This window comes from Loxodonta africana, chromosome 18 (genome assembly GCF_030014295.1).
Source record: "Loxodonta africana isolate mLoxAfr1 chromosome 18, mLoxAfr1.hap2, whole genome shotgun sequence".
Classification (NCBI taxonomy): domain Eukaryota; kingdom Metazoa; phylum Chordata; class Mammalia; order Proboscidea; family Elephantidae; genus Loxodonta; species Loxodonta africana.
The window spans coordinates 40663618-40685294 of record NC_087359.1 but is presented as its reverse complement, the minus strand read 5'-3'; the positions used below and the strand labels follow the sequence as shown (position 1 = coordinate 40685294).

Sequence of the window (21677 nt, the reverse complement as noted above, 5' to 3'; positions counted from 1 at the left end):
GAAGTACATGAAAGAATCACTGTGTAGAATAAACACAATCTACACCTCTATCTTCCAGCATCTATTCAACTTTTTTCCCCCTATGCTCAGAAGATCTTCCCCAACTGCCCAAAGCTTCTCCCAAAGTCCACCTGTGCCCCTCTACTTGACAGGCAGACAAAACCAGCAGTTAATAATGGTTCACCTTCATGGAAAGCAAATGAAAAAATCCAGCAACACCATTTATGAGCAAGAAGGACCCGTCTGGAGAGACTTCAAAGCTCCTTACTATCTTCTCTTGCAAACCTAAGGAAGGAGATAGATCTAATATAGATTAACATGGTTTTCAACAATCCTGTCTTTTACTGACAATTGAGAGTTTCTTAACAAAACCGAGGCTCAGACATTGAGCAATTCTGACCCTTTGCATTATTAAGCATGGCCCAATAGAAGGTCACTAAGAAAGTGCTTAGCAAATTTCTTTTTCCTGATTAACATTCATCATTTTAATTACAGGCCAGATATCCAGTCTCCACATAGTAAACATATCAACTTATTTTACCAATGTAAGCAGCAATGCCTCTAATTAATTAAAAGGACAAATTATACTTCTTAATCACGAAGTTTATTACTAGAAATGTACTACAGTTAGAGACGGCCGAAAATAATACCACCGGCAACATAACCTAGTTGCTAGCCATCTACTAAGCATTCCATGATAAATGGGAGTCTAGTTCTTAATCTTGTGTCTAAAAAAAAAAAAATCACATAGTATCAGTATGTTCAAAAGCTGATTAGCTTCTCAGGATATGAATCATGTAGCCAAGCCATATGAGCTAAATATATAAACCAGAGAATCAATTTACTTTCTTACAGAAGGCCATGTCCCTTTTCCATGCCTAAAAGGTTCATATTTGCTATGCAGGAAAACCCTTCTGATATCAGAATGCTTACGGAGCAAAGTAACTCATTAAAAAGTTGCCTAATGGAAAAGATACACAAAGAACAGGTACAACTGGTGACTTTCAGGGAAAGGAAGTAGGTACCCAAGGAGGAGGATGGGAAGAGGAAAAACATCAAAGAAAAGGGATTTAGAAAAATATCAGGAAGTACTCTTACTCCCCTAAAGAATACATCACACATTGCTCCCCTTGGAAAATGCTGGTTAAGGCTCCATACAGACCATCTCTACTCTGTTAACAGTCTTTGTTAAGATGGTTCACACCACTATAAACTGGACATCGCACTCTAGTTCTGCCTCCAAGAGACTACACTCTAGTTCCTATGACTGGACTCGTGTTCTCAAAATCTACTGAGACATGTATTTCCAATCACTGTGATTACTTCTCTTGATGACCAGCTTCCCTCTATGAATCTATTCCTATTAACGGTAATTTTAAACCCAAATTCTAGGCAAACCCTATGTACTGACTACAACATACAGGTGCAGTTCTATTGTTGTTGTTAGGTGCCGTCGAGTCGGCTCCAACTCATAGCGACCTTATGCAAAACAGAATGAAACACTGCCTGGTCCTGAGCCATCTTTACAATCGTTGTCATGCCTGAGCCCACTGTTGCAGCCACTGTGTCAATCCACCTTGTTGAGGGTCTTCCTCTTTTCCACTGACCCTGTACTTTGCCAAGCATGATACCCTTCTCTAGAGACTGATCCCTCCTGACAACATGTCCAAAGTATTTAAGACGCAGTCTCACCATCCTTGCTTCTAAGGGGCATTCTGGTTGTACTTCTTCTTACAAGACGGATATGCTCGTTCTTCTGGCAGTCCATGGTACATTCAATATTCTTCACCAACACCACAATTCAAAGGCGTCAATTCTTCTTTGGTCTTCTTTATTCACTGTCCAGCTTACACATGCATATGATGAGATTGAAAATACCATGGCTTGGGTCAGGTGCACCTTAGTCTTCAGGGTGACGTCTTTGCTCTTCAACACTTTAAAGAGGTCCTTTGCAGCAGATTTACCCAATGCAATGCATCTTTTGATTTCTTGACTGCTGCTTCCATGTCTGTTGATTGTGGATCCAAGTAAAATGAAATCCTTGACAACTTCAATCTTTTCTCAGTTTATCATAATGTTGCTCATTGGTCCAGTTGTGAGGATTTTTCTTTTATGTTGAGGTGCAATCCGTGCTGAAGGCTGTGGTCTTTGATCTTCATCAGTAAGTTCGCTTCAAGTCCTCTTCACTTTCAGCAAGCAAGATTGTGGCATCTGCATAACAGGTTGTTAATAAGTCTTCCTCCAATCCTGATGCCCAGTTCTTCTTCACATAGTCCAACTTCTCGGATTATTTGTTCAGCATACAGATTTAATAGGTATGGTAAAAGAATACAACCCTGACACACACCTTTCCTGACTTTAAACCAATCAGTATCCCCTTGTTCTGTCCGAACAACTGCCTCTTAATCTATGGAAAGGTTCTTCATGAGCACAATTAAGTGTTCTGGAATTCCCATTCTTCGCAGTGTTATCCATAGTTTGTTATGATCCACACAGTCAAATGCCTTTGCATAGTCAATAAAACACAGGTAAACATCCTTCTGGTATTCTCTGCTTTCAGCCAGGATCCATCTGATATCATCAGTGATATCCCTGGTTCCACGTACTCTTCCAAAACCAGCCTGAACTTCTGGCAGCTCCCTGTCGATATACCACCACAGCCGTTTTTGAATGATCTTCAGCAAAATTTTCCTCCCGTGTGATATTCGTATCGTTCTACAATTTCCACATTCGGTTGGATCACCTTTCTTGGAAATAGGCATAAATATGGATCTCTTCCTGTCATTTGGCCAGAAAGCTGTCTTCCATATTTCCTGGCATAGACGAGTGAGCACCATTCAGCGCTGCCATCTGTTTGTTGAAACATCTCAATTGATATTCCATCAATCCCTGGAGCCCTGTTTTTCGCCAATCCCTTCAGAGCAGCTTGGACTTCTTCCTTTAGTACCATCAGTTCCTGATCATATGCCACATCTTGAAATGGTTGAACATCTACTAATTCTTTTTGGTATAATGTCTCTGTGTATTCCTTCCATCTTCTTTTGATGCTTCCTACATCGTTTAGTATTTTCGCCATAAAATCCTTCACTATTGCAACTCGAGGCTTGAATTTTTTCTTCAGTTCTTTCAGCTTGAGAAACGCTGAGTGTGTTCTTCCCTTTTGGTTTTCCACCTCCAACTCTTTGCATATGTCATTATGATACTTTATTTTGTCTTCTCAAGCCACCCTTTGAAATCTTCTGTTCAGTTCTTTTACTTCATCAATTCTTCCTTTTGCTTTAGCTACTCAATGCTCAAGAGCAAGTTTCAGAGTCTCCTCTGACATCCATCTCGGTCTTTTCTTTCCTGTCTTTTCAATGACCTCTTGCTTTCTTCATGGATGATGTCCTTGATGTCATTCCACAATTCGTCTGGTCTTTGGTCACTAGTGTTCAATGCGTCAAATCTATTCTTCAGATGGCCTCTAAATTCAGGTGGGATATACTCAAGGTCATATTTTGGCTCTCGTGGACTTGCTCTGATTTTCTTCAGTTTCACCTTGAACTTGCATATGAGCAATTGATGGTCTGTTCCACAGTCAGCCCCTGGCCTTGTTCTGACTGATGATATTGAGCTTTCCCATTGTCTCTCTCCACAGATGTAGTCAATTGGGTTTTTGTTTGTTCCATGTGGTGAGGTTCATGTGTATTGTTGCCGTTTATGTTGGTGAAAGAAGGTATTTGCAATGAAGAAGCTGTTGGTCTTGCAAAATTCTATCATTCGATCTCCGGCATTGTTTCTATCACCAAGGCCATATTTTCCAACTACTGATCCTTCTTCGTTTCCAACTTTTGCATTCCAATTGCCAGTAATTATCAATGCATCTTGATTGCATGTTCAATCAATTTCAGACTGCAGCAGCTGATAAAAATCTTCTATTCATTTTTGGCCCCAGTGGTTGGTGCATAAATTTGAATAATAGTCATATTAACTGGTCTTCCTTGTAACTTGTAGGCATATGGATATTATCCTATCACTGACAGCTTTGTACTTCAGGAAAGATCCTGAAACATTCTTTTTGACAATGAATGCAACACTGTTCCTCTTCAAGTTTTCGTTCCCACCATAGTAGACTGTAAGATTGTCTGATTCAAAATGGCCAATACCAGTCCATTTCAGCTCACTAATGCCTAGGGTATCGATGTTTATGCGTTCCGTTTCATTTTTCATGATTTCCGATTTTCCTAGATTCATACTTTGTACATTCCAGGTTCCAATTATTAACGGATGTTTGCAGCTGTTTCTTCTCATTTTGAGTCATGCCACATCAGCAAATAAAGGTCCCGAAAGCTTTAGTCCAGCCACATCATTAAGGTCGACTCCACTTTGAGGAGGCAGCTCTTCCCCATTCGTCTTTTGAGTGACTTCCAACCGGAGGGGGGCTCATCTTCCAGCACTATATCGGACAGTGTTCCGCTGCTATTCATAAGGTTTTCACTGGCTAATGCTTTTCAGAAGTAGACTGCCGGGTCCTTCTTCCTAGTCTTAGTCTGGAAGCTCAGCTGAAACCTGTCCTCCATGGGTGACCGTACTGGTAGCTGAATACTGGTGGCATAGCTTCCAGCATCGCAGCAACATGCAAGGCCCCACAGTGTGACAAACTGACAGACACGTAGTTCTAAGTGTAAGAAAAATATCACTACATGATAGTGGAACAAAAGAGGGAGGCTAATTGTAGCACAGTGTGAGGCTAAAGCTAGAAGCCCTCTACACCTAACCTTGATAGCAAGTACTGGGCAGTGAGAACATGAGAGTGAACTGAGAAGTATTAACCTTGGAGCCTAGAGCTCTGCCCCAGTGCGGCCCTGGCAGGAATACAGACTGCACAGGTATCCTCAGAGCACCAGGGAACAAAGTTCCATCACGTTGTGTAGGGCCCGTGTGAACATAAACCCAAAGTGACAACAACATGGGCAAAGTGCCAGAGGACTCACTACACATTTCACTGTTCTCTCTGCCTGCAGTTAGCTGGATGACCTTACTCTTTTGGCCTGATAAACCTATTGTCTTTGGGCAATTCAGAAGGGGAGGTTCTCCTCAAGAAAGAAACACTTCAATTCCCACAAATGAAGACAACGGTTGCTTTAGCAGTTCATTAGAAAAATAAGATGACTGTATTTTCACCCAAAGCCTACAGTGCATACTACTACTAACATTTTGCTTTAGACAGCACAAAAAATAGTGATAGTAAACTCTAATATCAGCATTATAATTGCTCTTTACAAATGCATCAGTTAATATGACAATTCTTAAGAAATTTGTCTTGATTTGAAAAAACATTTAACAAAGGAATTTGACCATTTAGGAATCAAATCACAGTAGTTGGTCAGGCAGCCATTTTGATTTTAGGTACTTAATGTATGGTGATCTCAAAATAGGGATCAGAATAAATTTGTAATACGGCCTCAGGAAAGAAAATGCAATGTTTTAAAAACAGCAGATATATTCAATTGTGGATCAGTTTCAGGTTAACTACTGAACAATTAGTAAAAACAGGAGTGACTGATTTAATTAGAATAAAGCCTAGTTCGATAGGAAGGTAGAGTGGATTGACTGCGATCAGACAAATTTTATGTTGTTTGTAACAACGATGGCAGTTACCATTTACTGAGCATTTACCGCGTGGCATGCACTAGGTTAGGAGCTCTTTTGATATTTGACCCTCTGAGTTTATAAAGAGAAAACCAAGGCTCAGAGGTTGCCATACCTTAATGCTTACAATCAAAAGGGCTGCCTGATCAACTAACTGGATTCCTAAATGGTCAAATTCCTTTTGTTAAATGTTTATCCAGAACAAGACAAATTTCTTAACAACTGTCTTTTTAAATGATGCAACAGAAACTCGTTCTGGACTTTGAACTAGTAATCTGGGTGCTTAACCTTTTTTTCTGCCATGGACCCTTTGACAGTCTGGTGAAGCACATGATCCCCTTCTCAGAATTATGTTTGTATACACTCATAATTGAAAGAAATGTTCAATTTCAGTTAGAGATTCACAAAAATAAAAATGTAATGTTTTTCCCAATCCAACTTGACGAATCCCTGGATTAGTCAGAAAACTGCAAAGGTCCGTGGATTCCAGATTATGAGCCCCTAATGGGTTAATGGAATGCACCACTATACTCTTCTATACTCTTCGTTTTTCAAGCTAGCATTTATGATAACCAAGAGTTCACATATGTACAAGGCTTTATATCCTAACTAGTTGACAAGCTTTCCCCTTGGTGTTTTATACTGATGGGAGACTGAGAGGAGTTCTCAGTAACATACCCCCACGTAATCATTACATAATCATCACTATTATTATTATTATGCCCAAACAATGCTCACTGAGGGAACAACGAAAACATTACGAGAGAAAGATGAAAACCATGTCTCAAAAGAACCTGATACACATTCCTGTGCACGAGAAAGACCCAGGGTAAAGATCACTCACATGTACCTTGGCCAATCACTGGCTTGTCTTTCCCAAGGGGATGCAAGGCAAAGAGGGACCATAGCCCATTCCTTTTTAGTGAAATAATACGTAAAAACAACTACTACATATTGTTTTCTGCTTCAATATGGGGAGGTGGTTTAAGACTTTTCAACAAAGAGTGAGATCCAAGAACCAGTGACATCAGCATCACCTAGGAGCTTATTAGAAATACAGGATCTGGGGCCCCACCCCAGACCTCCTGAATCAGAGTCTGCATTTTAAGGAAATCCCCAGGTGATGCATCTGCACATTAAAGTTTAAGATGCCCTGGTTTGAAGCATGATTAGGTAAACTCAGCACCTACTTGGAAAGGCTCACTAAAGGTGCCAAAAAACACAGGAAAGACAAGGCTGGAAACACTGAAGATAAATATCACAATTGTTTCTAGAGTTGGCCTTATTTGCTTTCAACCAGCAAGAGAAAAATGGCTGTCCAGAGCTGCCCTTGTCCTTTACAGCCCCACACACGTGCAGTTTAATAAGGAAGCTGCCAGTAAGCTATACCATATGCTACCACTGCCTCCCAAGATTTATGACACTAACCCAGCCAACCTTGGTACAAGTGTTTTAGTTCCCAAACGATTCATGAAAGTGTCACTATATTTCGTAGTAATGGGGGGGAAGAGCGCACAGGGGAAGAACGGGCAAGGTAGAAGATAAATTTTCACCTGATAAAGTTTATTCTAAGTAGTTAGCTCTTTAGAATACATTACACAACTCCAAAAGCAATGCTTTATTTCCTTTAAATGTGAACCAAAATTCTACTATAATAACCACTAAAACTAGATAATATCCAAATTTCCTGAAGATCAGAGGTTAAACAACTTATCCAAAAAAGTGAAACCTGGGCCTTCTAGTGCCCAAGCTCATGCTCTTCCCGCTGTATCAACAGCTACTTTTACAGCCAACTATGTGCAACTATTTTCTGGTCTGGGGAACACATATTTCCATATTAAGATTTCCCGATAGTAAGTACTCAATAAGTAAGTCATTTCACCGGTTTCATTCAAGCATATTATCTCAACAACATAATGACAAAAATTTGGGCTGGGGGCAATGACTGGCTGTGTGTTCAAGAGAAACCTTACCTCTCACTTGATGCACAGGAATTAACTTTCCGACCAACATATCATAGACATAAAGGACTTTGCTGTGGGTACTCGTGGCTAAAACCTCTTCTCCATTACCACTAAAACGAGCCTTAAATACTGGAAACTTTTCCAGATAGATGCTCTGGATTTTAGGATTTGTTTTTCCATCAACCTATTAAGGAAATAAAATGTTTCTTTTGATTACTGCCATGGATGCTGTATCCTGGTAGTAAACACTTGCACTATAAATCCTCACTTAAAAATGCGTACCTGAAACAGCGACACAGCGTTATCTAACCCGGCAACCATCACAACTTGTGCACGAGGATGAAACTGCACAGATGAGATCCGAGCAGTAGTAGGACGTTCAGCATTAGCGTGCTGGCAGTTCTTCATCTATGAAAAAACAAAGCTGGAGCTGTATCTATTCAAATGGGTTACCATGTTTTCCTTAAACAATGAAAAATAAATACTATAAAGTTATTTATATTATAAAAAAGATAGTGCACTAGAATGGCAACCAGAAGACTACCACTGACACCAACTAGCAAGTCACTTTGCTATACTAGGTTCCACTTTTATCATCTGTCAAACAAAAGGTCTGAATCAGTAAGGTCCTCTCCACGTCTAGAAGTCTAGGTTTATTAAGCATTCTTAAAACACTATTATAAAGTCACTTCCCCAAGATATACTCATTTAAATTACCAGACCTTGACTTCCATAGAAATTTTACTTAAAACTCCTACTTTTGCACCTTGGCATTTATAGCACAAAAGGAGGACTACTGTGTGGTCATTGCTAGTTATGTGGCTGGATAGGGTTGCTCACATTCTCATCTCAGGGTACATGGTTGCTAGTTTAAGCAATGATAATCTCATGCATCATTTGGACTATTTTAGGGTATTTCTTTTGGTTTTATGAGTTCCTTCTCTGCATTAAAATTCCAACTACGTATAAAATATTATATGTATATGCTGATATATATATATACATGTCTTACTGATTATATATAATTTTTAATTACATTTTCAATGAAGGTGAATTTACCCTATGAGGAGCTGAATGAATTGTCCTCATAAGGTGGAAAGAGATGGAGTTACTGTCTCCTAGTAATTTAAAATAGTTGGTTCCCTCCCCATCGAGAGATACAAGCCAAACCAAAAAAAAAAAACCAAACCAGTTGCCATCAAGTCAATTCTGACTCACAGCAGCCCTACAGGACACATACCATCATTTTATAATGGGGAAAAATACCTATGTCATAGAAAGATTTCTTCATTTGACCAATTAACTGAAGCACCGTGTTAAGTAGGCACTTGGTTACCACAATGAACAAGCTAGACACAGTGATGAGTTAAAAAGTACCTAGTATAGGCCACTTTGGATATGATGGCCAGGAAAGGTGTTTCTTAAGGTGCCATTTGGGCTGAAAGATAAGAACGCGCCAGCCCATGAGCAATGCTTGAAGAACAGGCAGAAGGAACAGCAAAAGCAAAGGTTCAGAGGCAGGAAAGAACTTGGCATGTTTAAGTAACAGAAAGAAGTCCTGAGAGCCTCAAGAAGTGAAATAAGGTGGAAAGAGGTTTGAGGTGAGGTTGAAGATACAGGCACAAGTCAGACTATGAAGAGTAGTTATGGTAAAGAATTCAGAAGTTTTTCAAGAAAAATGAAAAGTGATATGACCTGATGTTTCATTTTTAAAAGATCCCTCTGACTACTAAATAAAGATCAGGCTAGGAAGAATTAAAATGGAAGTGGGGAAACCAAGTCACAAAGTTATTACAGTACATCAAGCGACAAGTGATAGCAGTATGCACTAGGGTGATGCCAATGGAAATGAGAAATGCAAAAGGAGAAATCAAACAGGATTCCTGGACAACTCCTGGGTACATAACACCTCCTAATCACTTTCACAAAAGAAATAAAAAAGTAGCAAACGTTTACAAAGATAAAATGATAGTAACGTATTTAATCCCATTGATAATAAAAACCCATATACCTACAACTGGGAACCAGACTGAATTTAGGAGGCAAGTAGCTGGACAGGCCCCAACTTCACTGGCTCTCACCTTCAAGATTCCTTTTGGAAGTGAAGTTGATGTGGATATGAAATTCCCAGTCCTTTGCAACAAGTCATCTTCATCCTCTTCACTTTCATCTAAATCAAACAAACCCACAAGGTTGATCTTTAGAATCAATGAAATTGTCCTTTTCCTACCCCAAACTTCTGTATTTCACACTTCAACTTCCCTCCCAGCCTTCCAACCCCAATCACTTCAAAAGGTGCAATTGGTCAAAGCCAAACAGCAAAATATATTCAAAAGAAAAAAAAAATGATAAAGAGCTCAACATAAATGGTTAACATTAAAACTTGACTGTGGAAAGAAAGACACACAGACACACAGCAACTAAAATAGACGAAATAAAGCTGAAATAAAGGCAGCATTTAATTTAAAAAGGGCAGTGCGTAACTATGGCAAAACTAGCAACAGGGTGGACAGCAGGTTAAGCTTAACAACACACATGACAAAGAACTAGAACTTGTGGGTAACTAAAAGACCAATGTTAGCACACAGTATACCATAACTTCAAAGATAACTAATAGGGCTGCTTCTCCTGCAGAGATAACTAACAGTTTTAGTAGAGAAGCCAAGCAGTTTTTAAAAGACTCACGAGGCTAAAGCACAAAACCTAGAGCTGGGAGCCCTCTCAGTTTGTTGAGGGGCTCTGGTAAACCACCCAGACTTTGTACTGGGGTGGCAAAATACAACACCCTAGAATTAAGGGTTAAATCAAATAATTTATAAGAAAATCTTCCAGGGACTGAGGCTCAGCTTTGAATCACCACAATTCATCACTGGATTAAGCAGCTCTGGGATTGTTAGTATCCCCTGTCCAGCCGCGTTAGCTACAAGAAAAAAACAAATACTCTCTACAGAAAGATAACATAATCCTAGGCCTCCAATTAATCAACGTATTTCTCACACGTTATGTTCAGCACTCAATGAAAAGTAACTAAGTCATCATTAATGAGATAAGCTAACTTGACTGAAAACCAACTGGAAAAGTAGATGATTCCCACAGAAGATCCAGATAATGGAGTTACCAGACAAACTTGAAAAGTATTATGCTTATTCCACTTTGGAGAGTGGCGTCTGAGGTCTTAAATGCTAGCAAGCAGCCATCTGAGATGCATCAATTGGTCTCAACTCACCTGGAGCAAGGAAAAATGAAGAACACCAAAGACACAAGGTAACTATGAGCCTAAGAGACAGAAAGGACCACATAAACCAAAGGCTACATCAGCCTGAGACCAGAAGATTTAGATGGTGCCCAGCCACAACTGATGACTGCCCTGAGAGGAAACACGACAGAGAACCACTGAGGGAGCAGGAGAGCAGTGGGATGCAGACACCAAATTCTCATAAAAAGACCAAACTTAATGGTCAGACTGGGACTACATGCACCCTGAAGGTCATGGTCCCCAGACCTTCTGTTAGCCCGAGACAGGAACCATTCCCGGGGCCAGGTCTTCGGACAAGGATTGAACTGGAACATGGGATGGAAAATGTTACCGGTGAAGAATAGGCTTCTTGGATCAAGTAGACACATGAGCCTGTGTTGGCATCTCCTGTCTGGAGGGGAGATGAGAGGGCGGAGGGGGCCCAGAAGCCGCCCGAATGGACATGAGAGAGACTGAAGGGAAGGAGTACGCTGTCTCATTGGGGGAAGAGCAATTAGGGCTGTATAGTAAGATGTGTATAAATTTTTGCATGAGAGACTGACTTGATTTGTTAACTTTCACTTAAAGCACAATACAAAATAACTAAAAATTATACACATACATAATGCTTAATGTGTTGAAAGATAACAAAAGACACAATTCGGAATTTAGCCAGAGAACTACCCGTTACCATCAGGTCAACTCTGACTCATAGTGATCCTACAGGACACAGCAGTACTGCCCCATAGGGCTTCCAAGGCTGTAATCTTTACAAAAGGAGCCCCCAGTGGTACAATGGTTAAACTCTCAGCTGCTAACTGAAAGGTTCGCAGTCCAAACTCACCCAGCAGCTCTGCAGGAGAAAGACCTGGCAATCTACTCTCATAAAGATTACAGCCTAGGAAACTCTACGGGGCGGTTCTATTCTGTCACGCGGGGTCACTGTGAGTCTAAAGCAGCTCAACAGTACCCAACGACAACCACCTTTACGGAAGCAGACCGCCTCATCTTTCTCCCAGAGTGGCTGGTGCATCTGAACTGCCGACCTTTCAATTGGCAGCTGAACGCTTTACCTACTACACCACCAGGGCTCCTCGCCAGAGAACCAGAAGTTATTAAAAAAAAGAGCTAATTGGAAATTTTAGAACTGAAAAACACAATAATTAAAATTAAGACCCCAGTGAATGGTTTTTACAGCATATCAAAATTAGCTGTAGAATCAGTGGCATGCAAAACGGATCAGAAAAATATTCAAAGAAATAAAAAAATACAAAAAAGAACACGGAGTAAGTTAAAAACACTTAACATACATGTAACTGATCTCCCAGAAAGAAAAGGACACTAGAATAGAAACATTTGAAAGGATAATAACCAAGAATTTCCAAAACTTACAAAAGACATCAAGCCAGATTTAAAAGCACTATGAAAACCGACCAGAAAACAAAGCAAGCTAAAAAAGGGATGACAAATTAACGAAGCAAGAGCAACAACAACCAATCTATGACATTAAGAAATTACCACTGATTTTTTGGACATGTGTGATGATAGTATTGCGATAATATTTAAAAGGGGGATATCAAAAACCAAAACCAAAACCATTGTCATCGAGTTGATTCCAACTCATGGTGACCCTATAGGACAAAACAGAACTGTCCCATAGGGTTTCCAAGGAGCGGCTGGTGGATTCGAACTGCTGACCTTTCTGGTTAGCAGCCGAACACCTAGCCACTGCACCATCAGGGCACCTAAAACGGGGGTTAATTCTCTTTTAAAGATACTCAAGGAGGCATTTATAGATAGAAAAACATAATACAGATAAACGTGAAGCTGGTTTGTAGTCACTATTCTGCCAATAGTAAGTGTATTTTGCACAGATTTTATTTCTCTCAACCTCACTTTCTTCATTTGTAAAATGAAGGTATTATACTAGAATATCCCAGATGATAGTAGACTGGCTAGTTGTTGATGGAATTAATTTGCTTTTTCTCCTGGGTACAAAGGCAAACTACATTTCCTGGCATCCCATGTAGTTAGTGTGGCCTTGTAATTGAGGTCTGGCCAATAAAATGTAAATATGTACAACTTCTAGGACAGACCCCTAAAAACCTCATTTGGGTGAGCCTCTCTGTCTTCTCCCATAAGCCAAATGGACGTCAAAATCTTGGGCAACTTTGGAACACCCAGCCTGAAGATGGCAGAACCTCTATAAACTTGGGTCCTGAAATAGAATACACACCACCCCAATTTTATGTGCATGAAAAAACAACTTTTGTAGAACTAAGCCATTGGTATCTGGAGATTTTTGTCTTTCAACAGCTAGCATAACCTTAACCAATAATTACACAGGCCTAAAATGTTGTGGCTCTATAGACGCTACATTCTAAAATTATCAATTTCAGACATCCAGATTAGCTGTCAATGTCTTCAGAAGGGATTCTGAATCAAGCAGGAACACCACCACCCATCTTTCCTTAATCCCATGCTGTAATGTAACATGGTTATGTTGAGGAAGAAACATAAAATCCACCCACCCTATGGTAAAGAATATGCTATTACGTAACCCTTACAAAACTGGAAAAAGGTTTCGCCCAGGGAAATACCAGATGTCAAAATCAGATAATATTTGAAAACACCAGGTTTCGAAAAGCCTCATAAGAAAGCTCAAATGATGACAGAACAGGAATAGGAATTTATTTCCTAGCTTTAAACACAGATATCGATATTTACCATCTGAAGATGTTTTCTGCCTATTAGTCTCTGCCCAGGCAGGTACTCCTCCCATTGCATGCTGAAATCTAAGTAAAGGTAGGAAAATACAATTGTGTGATACATTTAAAGAGTCTAGGTTAGATAACACTTGGAAGCATATACAGAAATCTCTTCTAAAGAAAGTATTGCCTATCAGAAAGGCTACGCGTACAGAACAGTCCCAGCCTGCCTATACTGGAAACTTTCATGAACTGCTGACCATCTAAAGTAGTCCTTCATATGTATTTATTAAATTATTTGTGTCTCATTACATGGCTCTCTTATTTGTTCTTATGAACTAATCCCAAATCTTGGGGAACAAATTAGGAAGTTTTTTCATGGTTATAAACCAACGTCATAGTACATAGAGAAATACATGACAGAACTGGTCTGAAAAAAAATTACCATGTTGCTAAGAATATACAAAACTTCATCTTTTCCAAATATAACACATGAACCCTAGGTCAACAGAAGAAATATGGACTGCCAATTAGGTATTAATTTTGTTAGGTGCGACAATGGTATTGTGGACATGAAGGAAAATACCCTTAATCTTAGACGATGTTCACTGAGGAATTTAGAGGGGAAATGTACCGTTGTCTGCATCTTACTCTCAAACAGACTGGGAAAACACACACACTCCAACTCCACATATATAAAGCAAACGTGGCAAAATATTAAAAATTAATTAATGCAGCTGGCAGGTATGTAAATTTTTTTTTAAAGTTTCACAGTATACAGTTGTAGAAAAAATGGTTCACAATAAAAAAATGAACAAGCAAATAAACAATATCATCATGTGGTTATATTGACACTAGTTTTTTTCCCAAATTTCCTTTCTGTTTGTTGTATTCTCCACCGCCCCCCCCACCAAAAAAACTGACATTTAGCGATTTCCTCCAACACCAATACTTTTACTGTGTCTAAAGAGAAATTCGACTACCCAAGTTGTTATAACCAAAGACTGTGCAAACCAAAATAAACTATTGGTTATAAACTCTGTGTGCCATCGAGACATTCCAACTCATAGCGACTATACATGACAGAGCAGAAGTCCCTCAAGGGGATTCCTGAGCTATAAATCTTTATGGAAGCAAATTGCCAGGTCTTTTCTCCCATGGAGTCACTAGAAGGTTTGAACTGCCAATCTCTCAGTTAGCAGCTGAGCGTTTAACCACTGCACCACCAGGGCACCTTTGGTTATAAATACCTCTTGGTAAATCACATTAAAAAGACACTTACTCTTCTTTAAGTCTCTTTTGAAGCTTGTCCTTTGAAAGTTTACTTTCACTAGCATTCTTCATCATATCTTTCCGGAACCGATTGTTCATCATGTCAACCCTGTAAGAGATCAAAACAGCATGCTTGTACAGAAAATCCCTGATGCAGCAGGAGAAAAGCAGGACGCAGACCTCAGATTCTAGTAAAATGACCAGACTTAATGGTCTGAGACTCGAGGGACCCCAGAGGTCAGGGCCCCCAGACTCTCTGGTAGGCCAAAACTAAAATCATTCCCTAAGTCAACTCTTCAGACAAAAATCAGACTGGTCTATAACACATAAAATGATACTGGTAAGGTGTGTGCTTCTTAGCTCAAGTAGACACATAAGACTATGTGAACAGCTCCTGTCTAGAGGCAAGATGAGAAGGCAGAGGGGGACAGGAGCTGGTTGAATGGACACGGAAAATAAAGGGTGGAAAGAAGGAGTGTGCTGTCACATTGTAGGGAGAGCAACCAGGGTCACATAACAATGTGTGTATAAAATTTTGTATGAGAAACTGACTTGAATTATAAACTTTCACTAAGAGCACAATTTTAAAAAAAGGGGCGAAAAAACAAGCTTTAAATGACTTTTACAGAGTCAACACAAATACCTGTTGCCTTTAGTATTTTGAGAGAACGTCTAATTGAACAATACATGTCAAGATTTGTAAGATGTGAAACATTTCATACACACATATGTGCGTCATTTTCCCCAAAACAGAGTCTCCAGTATTTTAAATCATCGAGTTTACCCTTGGGAGAGCTAATACTTCAAATTCATAACAGCTTATCTAGTCACAGCTTACACCATTCACTAAAATAAATCCTGGGTAAATCAAAGAATTAAACGTATAAAAGCCAAATTCAACATAGTATAAAGGGAAAAAAAGGCAAACGTTTGTCTTTTTCTAACAGATTTTACTGTTAAAAACAATGAAGAAAAAGATTCACAGATTTTATAATTTAAAACTATATATATTTTGTACTCTTAAAAAAATTACAAACAAAACTTAAAAGCCAACAGAAAGCTGGGAGAAAAATCTGCAATAAATCTAACGTATAAAGATTTGGAAGTCTCAGTACGTAAAGAGTTGATACATTAAAATCGTTAATAAACAGTCTCCCAGAGATGAGGAAAAACATAATTCTTACGAGAAAAAATACCAAGAACAAAAGCATTTTCTCAACACAAATAAAGTAAAGGTATTATTTCTCACCCATCAAACTAACCAAATCTGAAGAAAGATAAATCACTGATTCTGAGAAGACAGTGACGGACTCTTTTCAGTGAGAAGGTAACTACCTCATGGTATACAGTCTAGCAGTATTCATCAAGAGCCTTAAAAATGTTTTTTCATCAAGTAATTGATCAAACATTCTGTGCTTAAGGATTCCCACCTCAAAGAATCTTTAAGGAAATAATAAAGTAGGCAAAAATTTACGTGCAAAGATGTTTTTGTCAACATTAAAGAGCTATAAAAATTACAGTTAATTCATATAACTGACTACACTGTAACCATTGAAAACACTCATAAAAGTTTCTTTTAAAACAAGGGAAGAGATGCTTGATATGGGGAGAAATGCCTGCAATGTATCATCTAGTACGAAAAAAATCAAAAAATATACTGCAGTTTCTCAACTAATAAAACACATACTGTGCATGCTAGCTAATATTTTTCTGAGCCTTTCCTCAGTTTAGGCACTATGCTAAGAGTTCTACGTACGCTGTTTCATTTAATCCTAATAGCTTTCTGATATTGTTACTATTATTACCCCTGCTTTACAAACAGGGAAAGCTAAGTTCCAAACTTGCCCCAGGCCACATAGTTCGGATCTGGCCAAAGAAGGAGGCAAACTCAGGTCTGACCCAAACACTGTGCCCTCAACTACTCTGTACAGCATAGAAAAGAGAAGGAAAGAAGTATGCCAACATGTGGTTCTCTCTTGATCGTGACTTTTTTTCTTATTCTTCCTGTATTTTTCAAATTGATATCTTAACTCCCATAACTATATTTTATTTGTATTTATAATGCCTATATTTTTCAGATCTTCACATGATTACGTATTCATAAAAAGAATTTAAAAACCTGCAAAATAACTTTTCCAGTGTCCAGACAAATTCTGGAAAAGACATGCAACTTACATTTCCTCATCTTCATCTTCTTCATCCACCCAAACTGGCTTCTTTTGAGGGAGAAATTTATCTTTTGCTTCATTCTCCACTTCTGAGTCACCAGAGTCCTCATGTACTTGAATCTAGAGAAAACAAAACGCTCTGAAGCACTGAGCTTTTCATATCCCATGACGGTAAAGACACACACCTTGTAGTTATATGGCTTGCAAAATGTTTTGTGTTTGCAGCCGTCTGATGAAAATAACGGAATGGAATGTTGCCACTACAAGTGCTAGAGGCAGAAGCAGAAAACGAGGAGGCCAGAAAATGGCACCACAGCCTGGACAGGGCGAGCGAGGCAAGATGAATAGTTAAGGAGAGAAAGTCAAGGTACTGAAAGGAACAAATCAAGACAAGAACAATGGAAGGTTATGTTGGCAGATGAAGAGCAGGAAAAATTCCAGTACCAAAATTACAGGACTAGAGAAAGACTAGCAGTAAAGACAAAATAACGTAATTAAATGTTACAATTAATCCCCATTTCATATTTTTAGAAATACCTCTTTTCCCTTTCTCTTAACCCTTTTCAGCCCTACCTCTTTAAGAAACTTTATACTACCAAACCTAAATCTAGATCACAGAACACCCCCTGAAACAAGCTTGAGCTTTCCCCAAATCGCACGATAATTTATGACTGGCCTATGATCCTTCAAAGCCCAACAAGTCTTAACTCCACGTAGACTGTTCTTTCTCCTCACTATAGAACTGACACACTGTTGAGCATTTTTCCAGCGTTAGTGCTCTACCTTCCAAGTAGATTTCAGCAGCTTCTCCCACAGCACCAAAGGGGTTTTGAGCGTACTTAACACCTGCAGGATCAGCATTCATTTAACAAACGTCTACTGAGTAGTTTCTCAGGGAGGCTCTCCTTGGCCACTCTATAGAAAATTTCAGTGTCCTGCACAACACTTACCCCCTTCCTTGAATGCTTTATTTTTTTAATCTCTTTGGTCACCAACATACTTAAATTTTACCCATGTTTTTATCTCCTTTATCTCGTTTCTACCAATAGTACATAAGCTACAAGAAAACAAGCATTCTTGACAGTGTTAAACATTACTACGTCTCCTCCAGCACCTAGAACAATGGCTGAGCATAAAAGCCAAATACAGAATAAAAAGAATGACTTCTTTGAGCGTAAAAAATTAAAATCAATCACCCAGCCTGCCACTGCTAAAGAGTACCTGGACCCAACAGGATCACAAATACTTGCTGAATAAACGAATACACTGTACTTCTCAAAAGTTGGTGCGAGAAATAATCACCTAGAGAGGTTGCTAAAATAGATCCCCAGGAACGTGGCCACGAATTCTAGTTCCACAAACACAGTGGAACTCCGCAATCCATATTAACAAGCTCGGCAGGCGACTCAGGGAGGTGACCCACCCAGTTGGATAAAACACTGAGTTTTGGCAGAGTTAAGCAGAGCCGCGAAAGATGCTCCCGACCACGACATTCGTGTCGAGCGCCTGCCACCGGGGCGGAGAAAGGCGCGGTCTCCGCCCTCCCGGGACTTTCAGTTCGGAGCCAGGCAGGACTCGAGGTCCGCACGGAGGCGCCCCTCGGCGCCCGCCTTCTCGGCGCCCTCCCACCTGAGCGCTCCCGCCGCCGCAGGTCGCCCAGGCTCCGCCCCCGGAGCCTCACCGCCCTCCGCGCGCCCCGCCCGAGCGCGCCCAGCCCGCGCGCCGCGGCCTCCCTCACCCGCGGGCCCCGAAGACGCCGCAGCAGCGTCTCCTCGTCGTCCTCGACGTCGCCGAAGACCAGCTCCTCTAGGCACCGCTCCACGGCCGGTTTGTCCTCCTCCAACGCCAGACGGTTCTGCTGCCGGAGCCGCCTCTCCTCCTCCACAGCGACTGCTATTGTAGCGGTCGCCGCGCTCGGCCGGGCCGGTGGTTTCCGCTGGAATGAAGGGGCAGCTTTTGGGGCCGGTCCGTCCGGCCTCGCTCCGGTTCTCCGGTTCGGCTTCCTTGGAGTCTTCCGGTCTGGCTTCCCTCTGGTACGCCGGTCCGGTTTCATTCGGTTCCTTCGCTCCGGCGGCATCGTTGGGTTTCAGAAGAAACGCAGGCGCTCACGTGGAACCTCACTACGCATGCGCCGGGACGCCTTGCTTTCTGCTGCCACAGAGGCCCGGGGGAGGCCGAAAGGAGCCTGCGCAGCCTCTTAGCACGTGACCCAACACTACCTCCCTACGTAACGCCCACTCCCCTCGTGTGCCCCTCCCCCTGTGGGAGTTCCTCCGGGAGGGCCAATCTTCCGGGTGTAGGGGGAAGCGGCGTGACAGGAGTGGAAAATTTTTCCAACACAACGTTGCAGCTGCAGCACCTTGAAAGGAGTACTAGAAAGCCAGAGTATGAACTGGGATGACTGAATGAAACTTTCACTCTTGCTCTTGACTTGAAGCACCTGGCTTAACCAAAGCTCCGATTTCTTTTTCCACCCCTTCGTCTTGGTACGGCCCTTAGCGTACGGCGCCTGCAGAGGGTCCCACGCTGGAAGAGAGAAAGGAGGGTATGTAGGGAAGTGGGCCAATCGGGGCGCGGGTCACGGCGCAGGCGCGCTGCGGAGGGAGGGCTATGCTAATGTTGTTGATATCCTGGGGCCACCCGAGTTAAAGGGGGGAAATCCGGGGGCTGCCGCAGCTGCCACCGGTCTGGGCCCAGCTGGGGGCCCCTGTGGTCACTGCAGTCCCGGGTAGAGGCGCCTGCCCCCAGCGCGGGGAGGGGGCGCCGCGGGCCTGGGGAGCACGGACAACCCCTACCCATGAGGCCCTGATGGAAAACACAAAGGATCTGGTGAGAGCCGAGCGCGGCGGCCGCTTTGTGTGCAAGGTGGGGGGGACGCCTGCAGCTCTCTGACCTCAGCTCCCAGGCCTGTTTCTCCATCCCACGCCCCCTCAACCCCCGGAGTTCCCCCTCCCCCTACTGGCCGTTAAACGATTCAAGGGCTCCCCTCCCCCCCTTCTCCTCCGCCCCGGCCTCGCTGGGATTCTCTCTACCCCCTCCACTCTTTGGGAGGAAATTTGGAGAAAGTTTTTCTCTTTTTCCCCCTTTCCCCCTGTTCTGACGTGGGGGGTTGGCGGGATGGGGGACTTTTCCCTTTCTTAGCTGCCCGGGGTGGGAGAGTGGAGCCCTCATTCCCCTCGGAGGAGGCACAGTTTTAGTCCCCTGAGGGGGGAGGCGCCTATCTGCTTTGGGGTCAGTGCCGCGAGGCCTTTCGCACGTGGAGGTGGAAATATTGAAAGGGGGCGGGGTGGGCACGTGTGGGAGGGAGAGGTGGGAGTGGTGTTTGGGAAACAGCCGCCTAGGCCCTCGGCTCGAAGGGCTTTAAGTCGGTGGGCTTCTGTGACCATTGAATTCTGTTTTGTGAAATGAGAATCCTAACGTTTCAGAGTCGGAAGAGACGTTAGAGGTCACCCCAAGCAGCCGTCCCCTCTGCAGCCTCTCTGACAAGTGGTAGGTAGTCTGACCTCTGCTTAAACCCTGGGAACACCGAGCGGTCGCAACTGCCCAGGAAAGCCCGTTTCGTTTTCCAGTAGTTCTTGTTTGTGTTTGCTTGCCCTTATTAGACCCTTCAGTCTCATTCAGTGTCCTTGTTAAGTTGCTCCTTTTTTTACTTTTCAAATTTTTTCTCACATCCTCCTCACCCACCCACCGCTCATTGGCCTATATATTTTGTGTGCCAGGAAAGAACAGCAGGGAAGTAGGGGAAGGAAGGTTTGAGAGATAAGTGAGGGCCAGCCAAAAACTTCGCTGGGTCACTTTCAGGTGTCCTGGCTTACATGTCTGAAGATGATTGCTGTTTTTTTACAAAAAGCTAGAGAATTGGGCCTTTTGGGGATTTCACAGCTGTTTTCTCTGGCTAGTGCATCTTTTTAAAGTTAGAAATTTCAGCATTATCTCCGTAGTTCTCCTGTCTCAAAGCACATTTGTGTGTTGCCTAAATCCTTTTCCCTAAGGAAGCCTAAAATCGTCTATGGGGGGTAGTGGGTAGTGCTGAAGTTGTTACAAGCATCTCTTGGTAGAGGGATGTTGAGAAGAAGTGCGCCTTCTCTACCCCGACCCTTAACCTATGTGTTCCTTGCAAGCTGGCCTTCCTTCCAAGGCCCCTTCCTCTGTAGTTCATTCTTTTTTTTTTTTTTCTTAGACTGCCCTGTTTTTCATGAGATCTGGAATTGATGCAGCACTTTAATATTTGCTTAGCGTTTGCAATATTTTAAACATTCCATACAGTAGTATGACCATACGGTAGTATGACTGGTATTTATCACTTGATAGTTGCGGTAATTTGGTTTCCCGGTAGTTTGATTTAAGCTGTTGTCACTTGCAATTTTCTAATGTTTACTTTCACTTGATGAGCTATGCTGCCTCCAAAAGTAGTTTTATTGGCAAAAGGATCTTGGGGCAAATGTTTTCTCTTCCTAATATGGTAAAGTGGGAGTTAGGACATAACAGATGTAGTATAGAAGTAACGTAGCAAGTCTAAAACCTAGAGAATAAATTTTTGCTTCAGTTTAAGCTCTCCTGTCCCTGTTTAAAATGTGAGAGCACAGATATTTTCCCACCCCCCTTTCGTGACTTAAAAGAGACTGTTGCTTCTCTCTTGTGTGCTTAGACTGTGTTTTTGTTCTTGCTTACCTCAATACCAAAGAGTGTTTAGAAAGAA

General features: G+C 41.7%; 2 protein-coding genes across 12 annotated transcripts in view; one reads left to right on the top strand and one right to left on the bottom strand.

Moving 5' to 3' along the window:
* The window catches only part of UTP18 (UTP18 small subunit processome component), a 42477-nt gene extending 23422 nt beyond the window's left edge, over window positions 1–19055 (bottom strand). The window contains exons 1-8 of the mRNA XM_003414612.4: window positions 18717–19055; window positions 16986–17098; window positions 14821–14919; window positions 13558–13625; window positions 9677–9765; window positions 7878–8003; window positions 7605–7779; window positions 185–285 (exon numbers count right to left, since the gene is read on the bottom strand). Of these exons, the coding sequence (XP_003414660.1) occupies window positions 185–285; window positions 7605–7779; window positions 7878–8003; window positions 9677–9765; window positions 13558–13625; window positions 14821–14919; window positions 16986–17098; window positions 18717–19055 (1110 nt within the window). The remainder of the gene's footprint in view (window positions 1–184; window positions 286–7604; window positions 7780–7877; window positions 8004–9676; window positions 9766–13557; window positions 13626–14820; window positions 14920–16985; window positions 17099–18716) is intronic.
* A 127-nt stretch (window positions 19056–19182) lies between these two features.
* MBTD1 (mbt domain containing 1) overlaps window positions 19183–21677 on the top strand; it is a 74232-nt gene continuing 71737 nt past the window's right edge. For 3 of the 11 annotated variants that reach the window (XM_064271243.1, XM_064271242.1, XM_064271250.1), the window contains exon 1: window positions 19590–19807. In XM_064271243.1, coding sequence (XP_064127313.1) covers window positions 19787–19807 — 21 coding nt within the window. In that variant the 5' untranslated portion in view covers window positions 19590–19786. Of the gene's footprint in view, window positions 19524–19589; window positions 19808–20403; window positions 20468–21677 lie in introns of those variants that run through there. The other 8 variants (XR_010318361.1, XM_064271244.1, XM_064271245.1 and 5 more) reach the window with 6 other exon arrangements.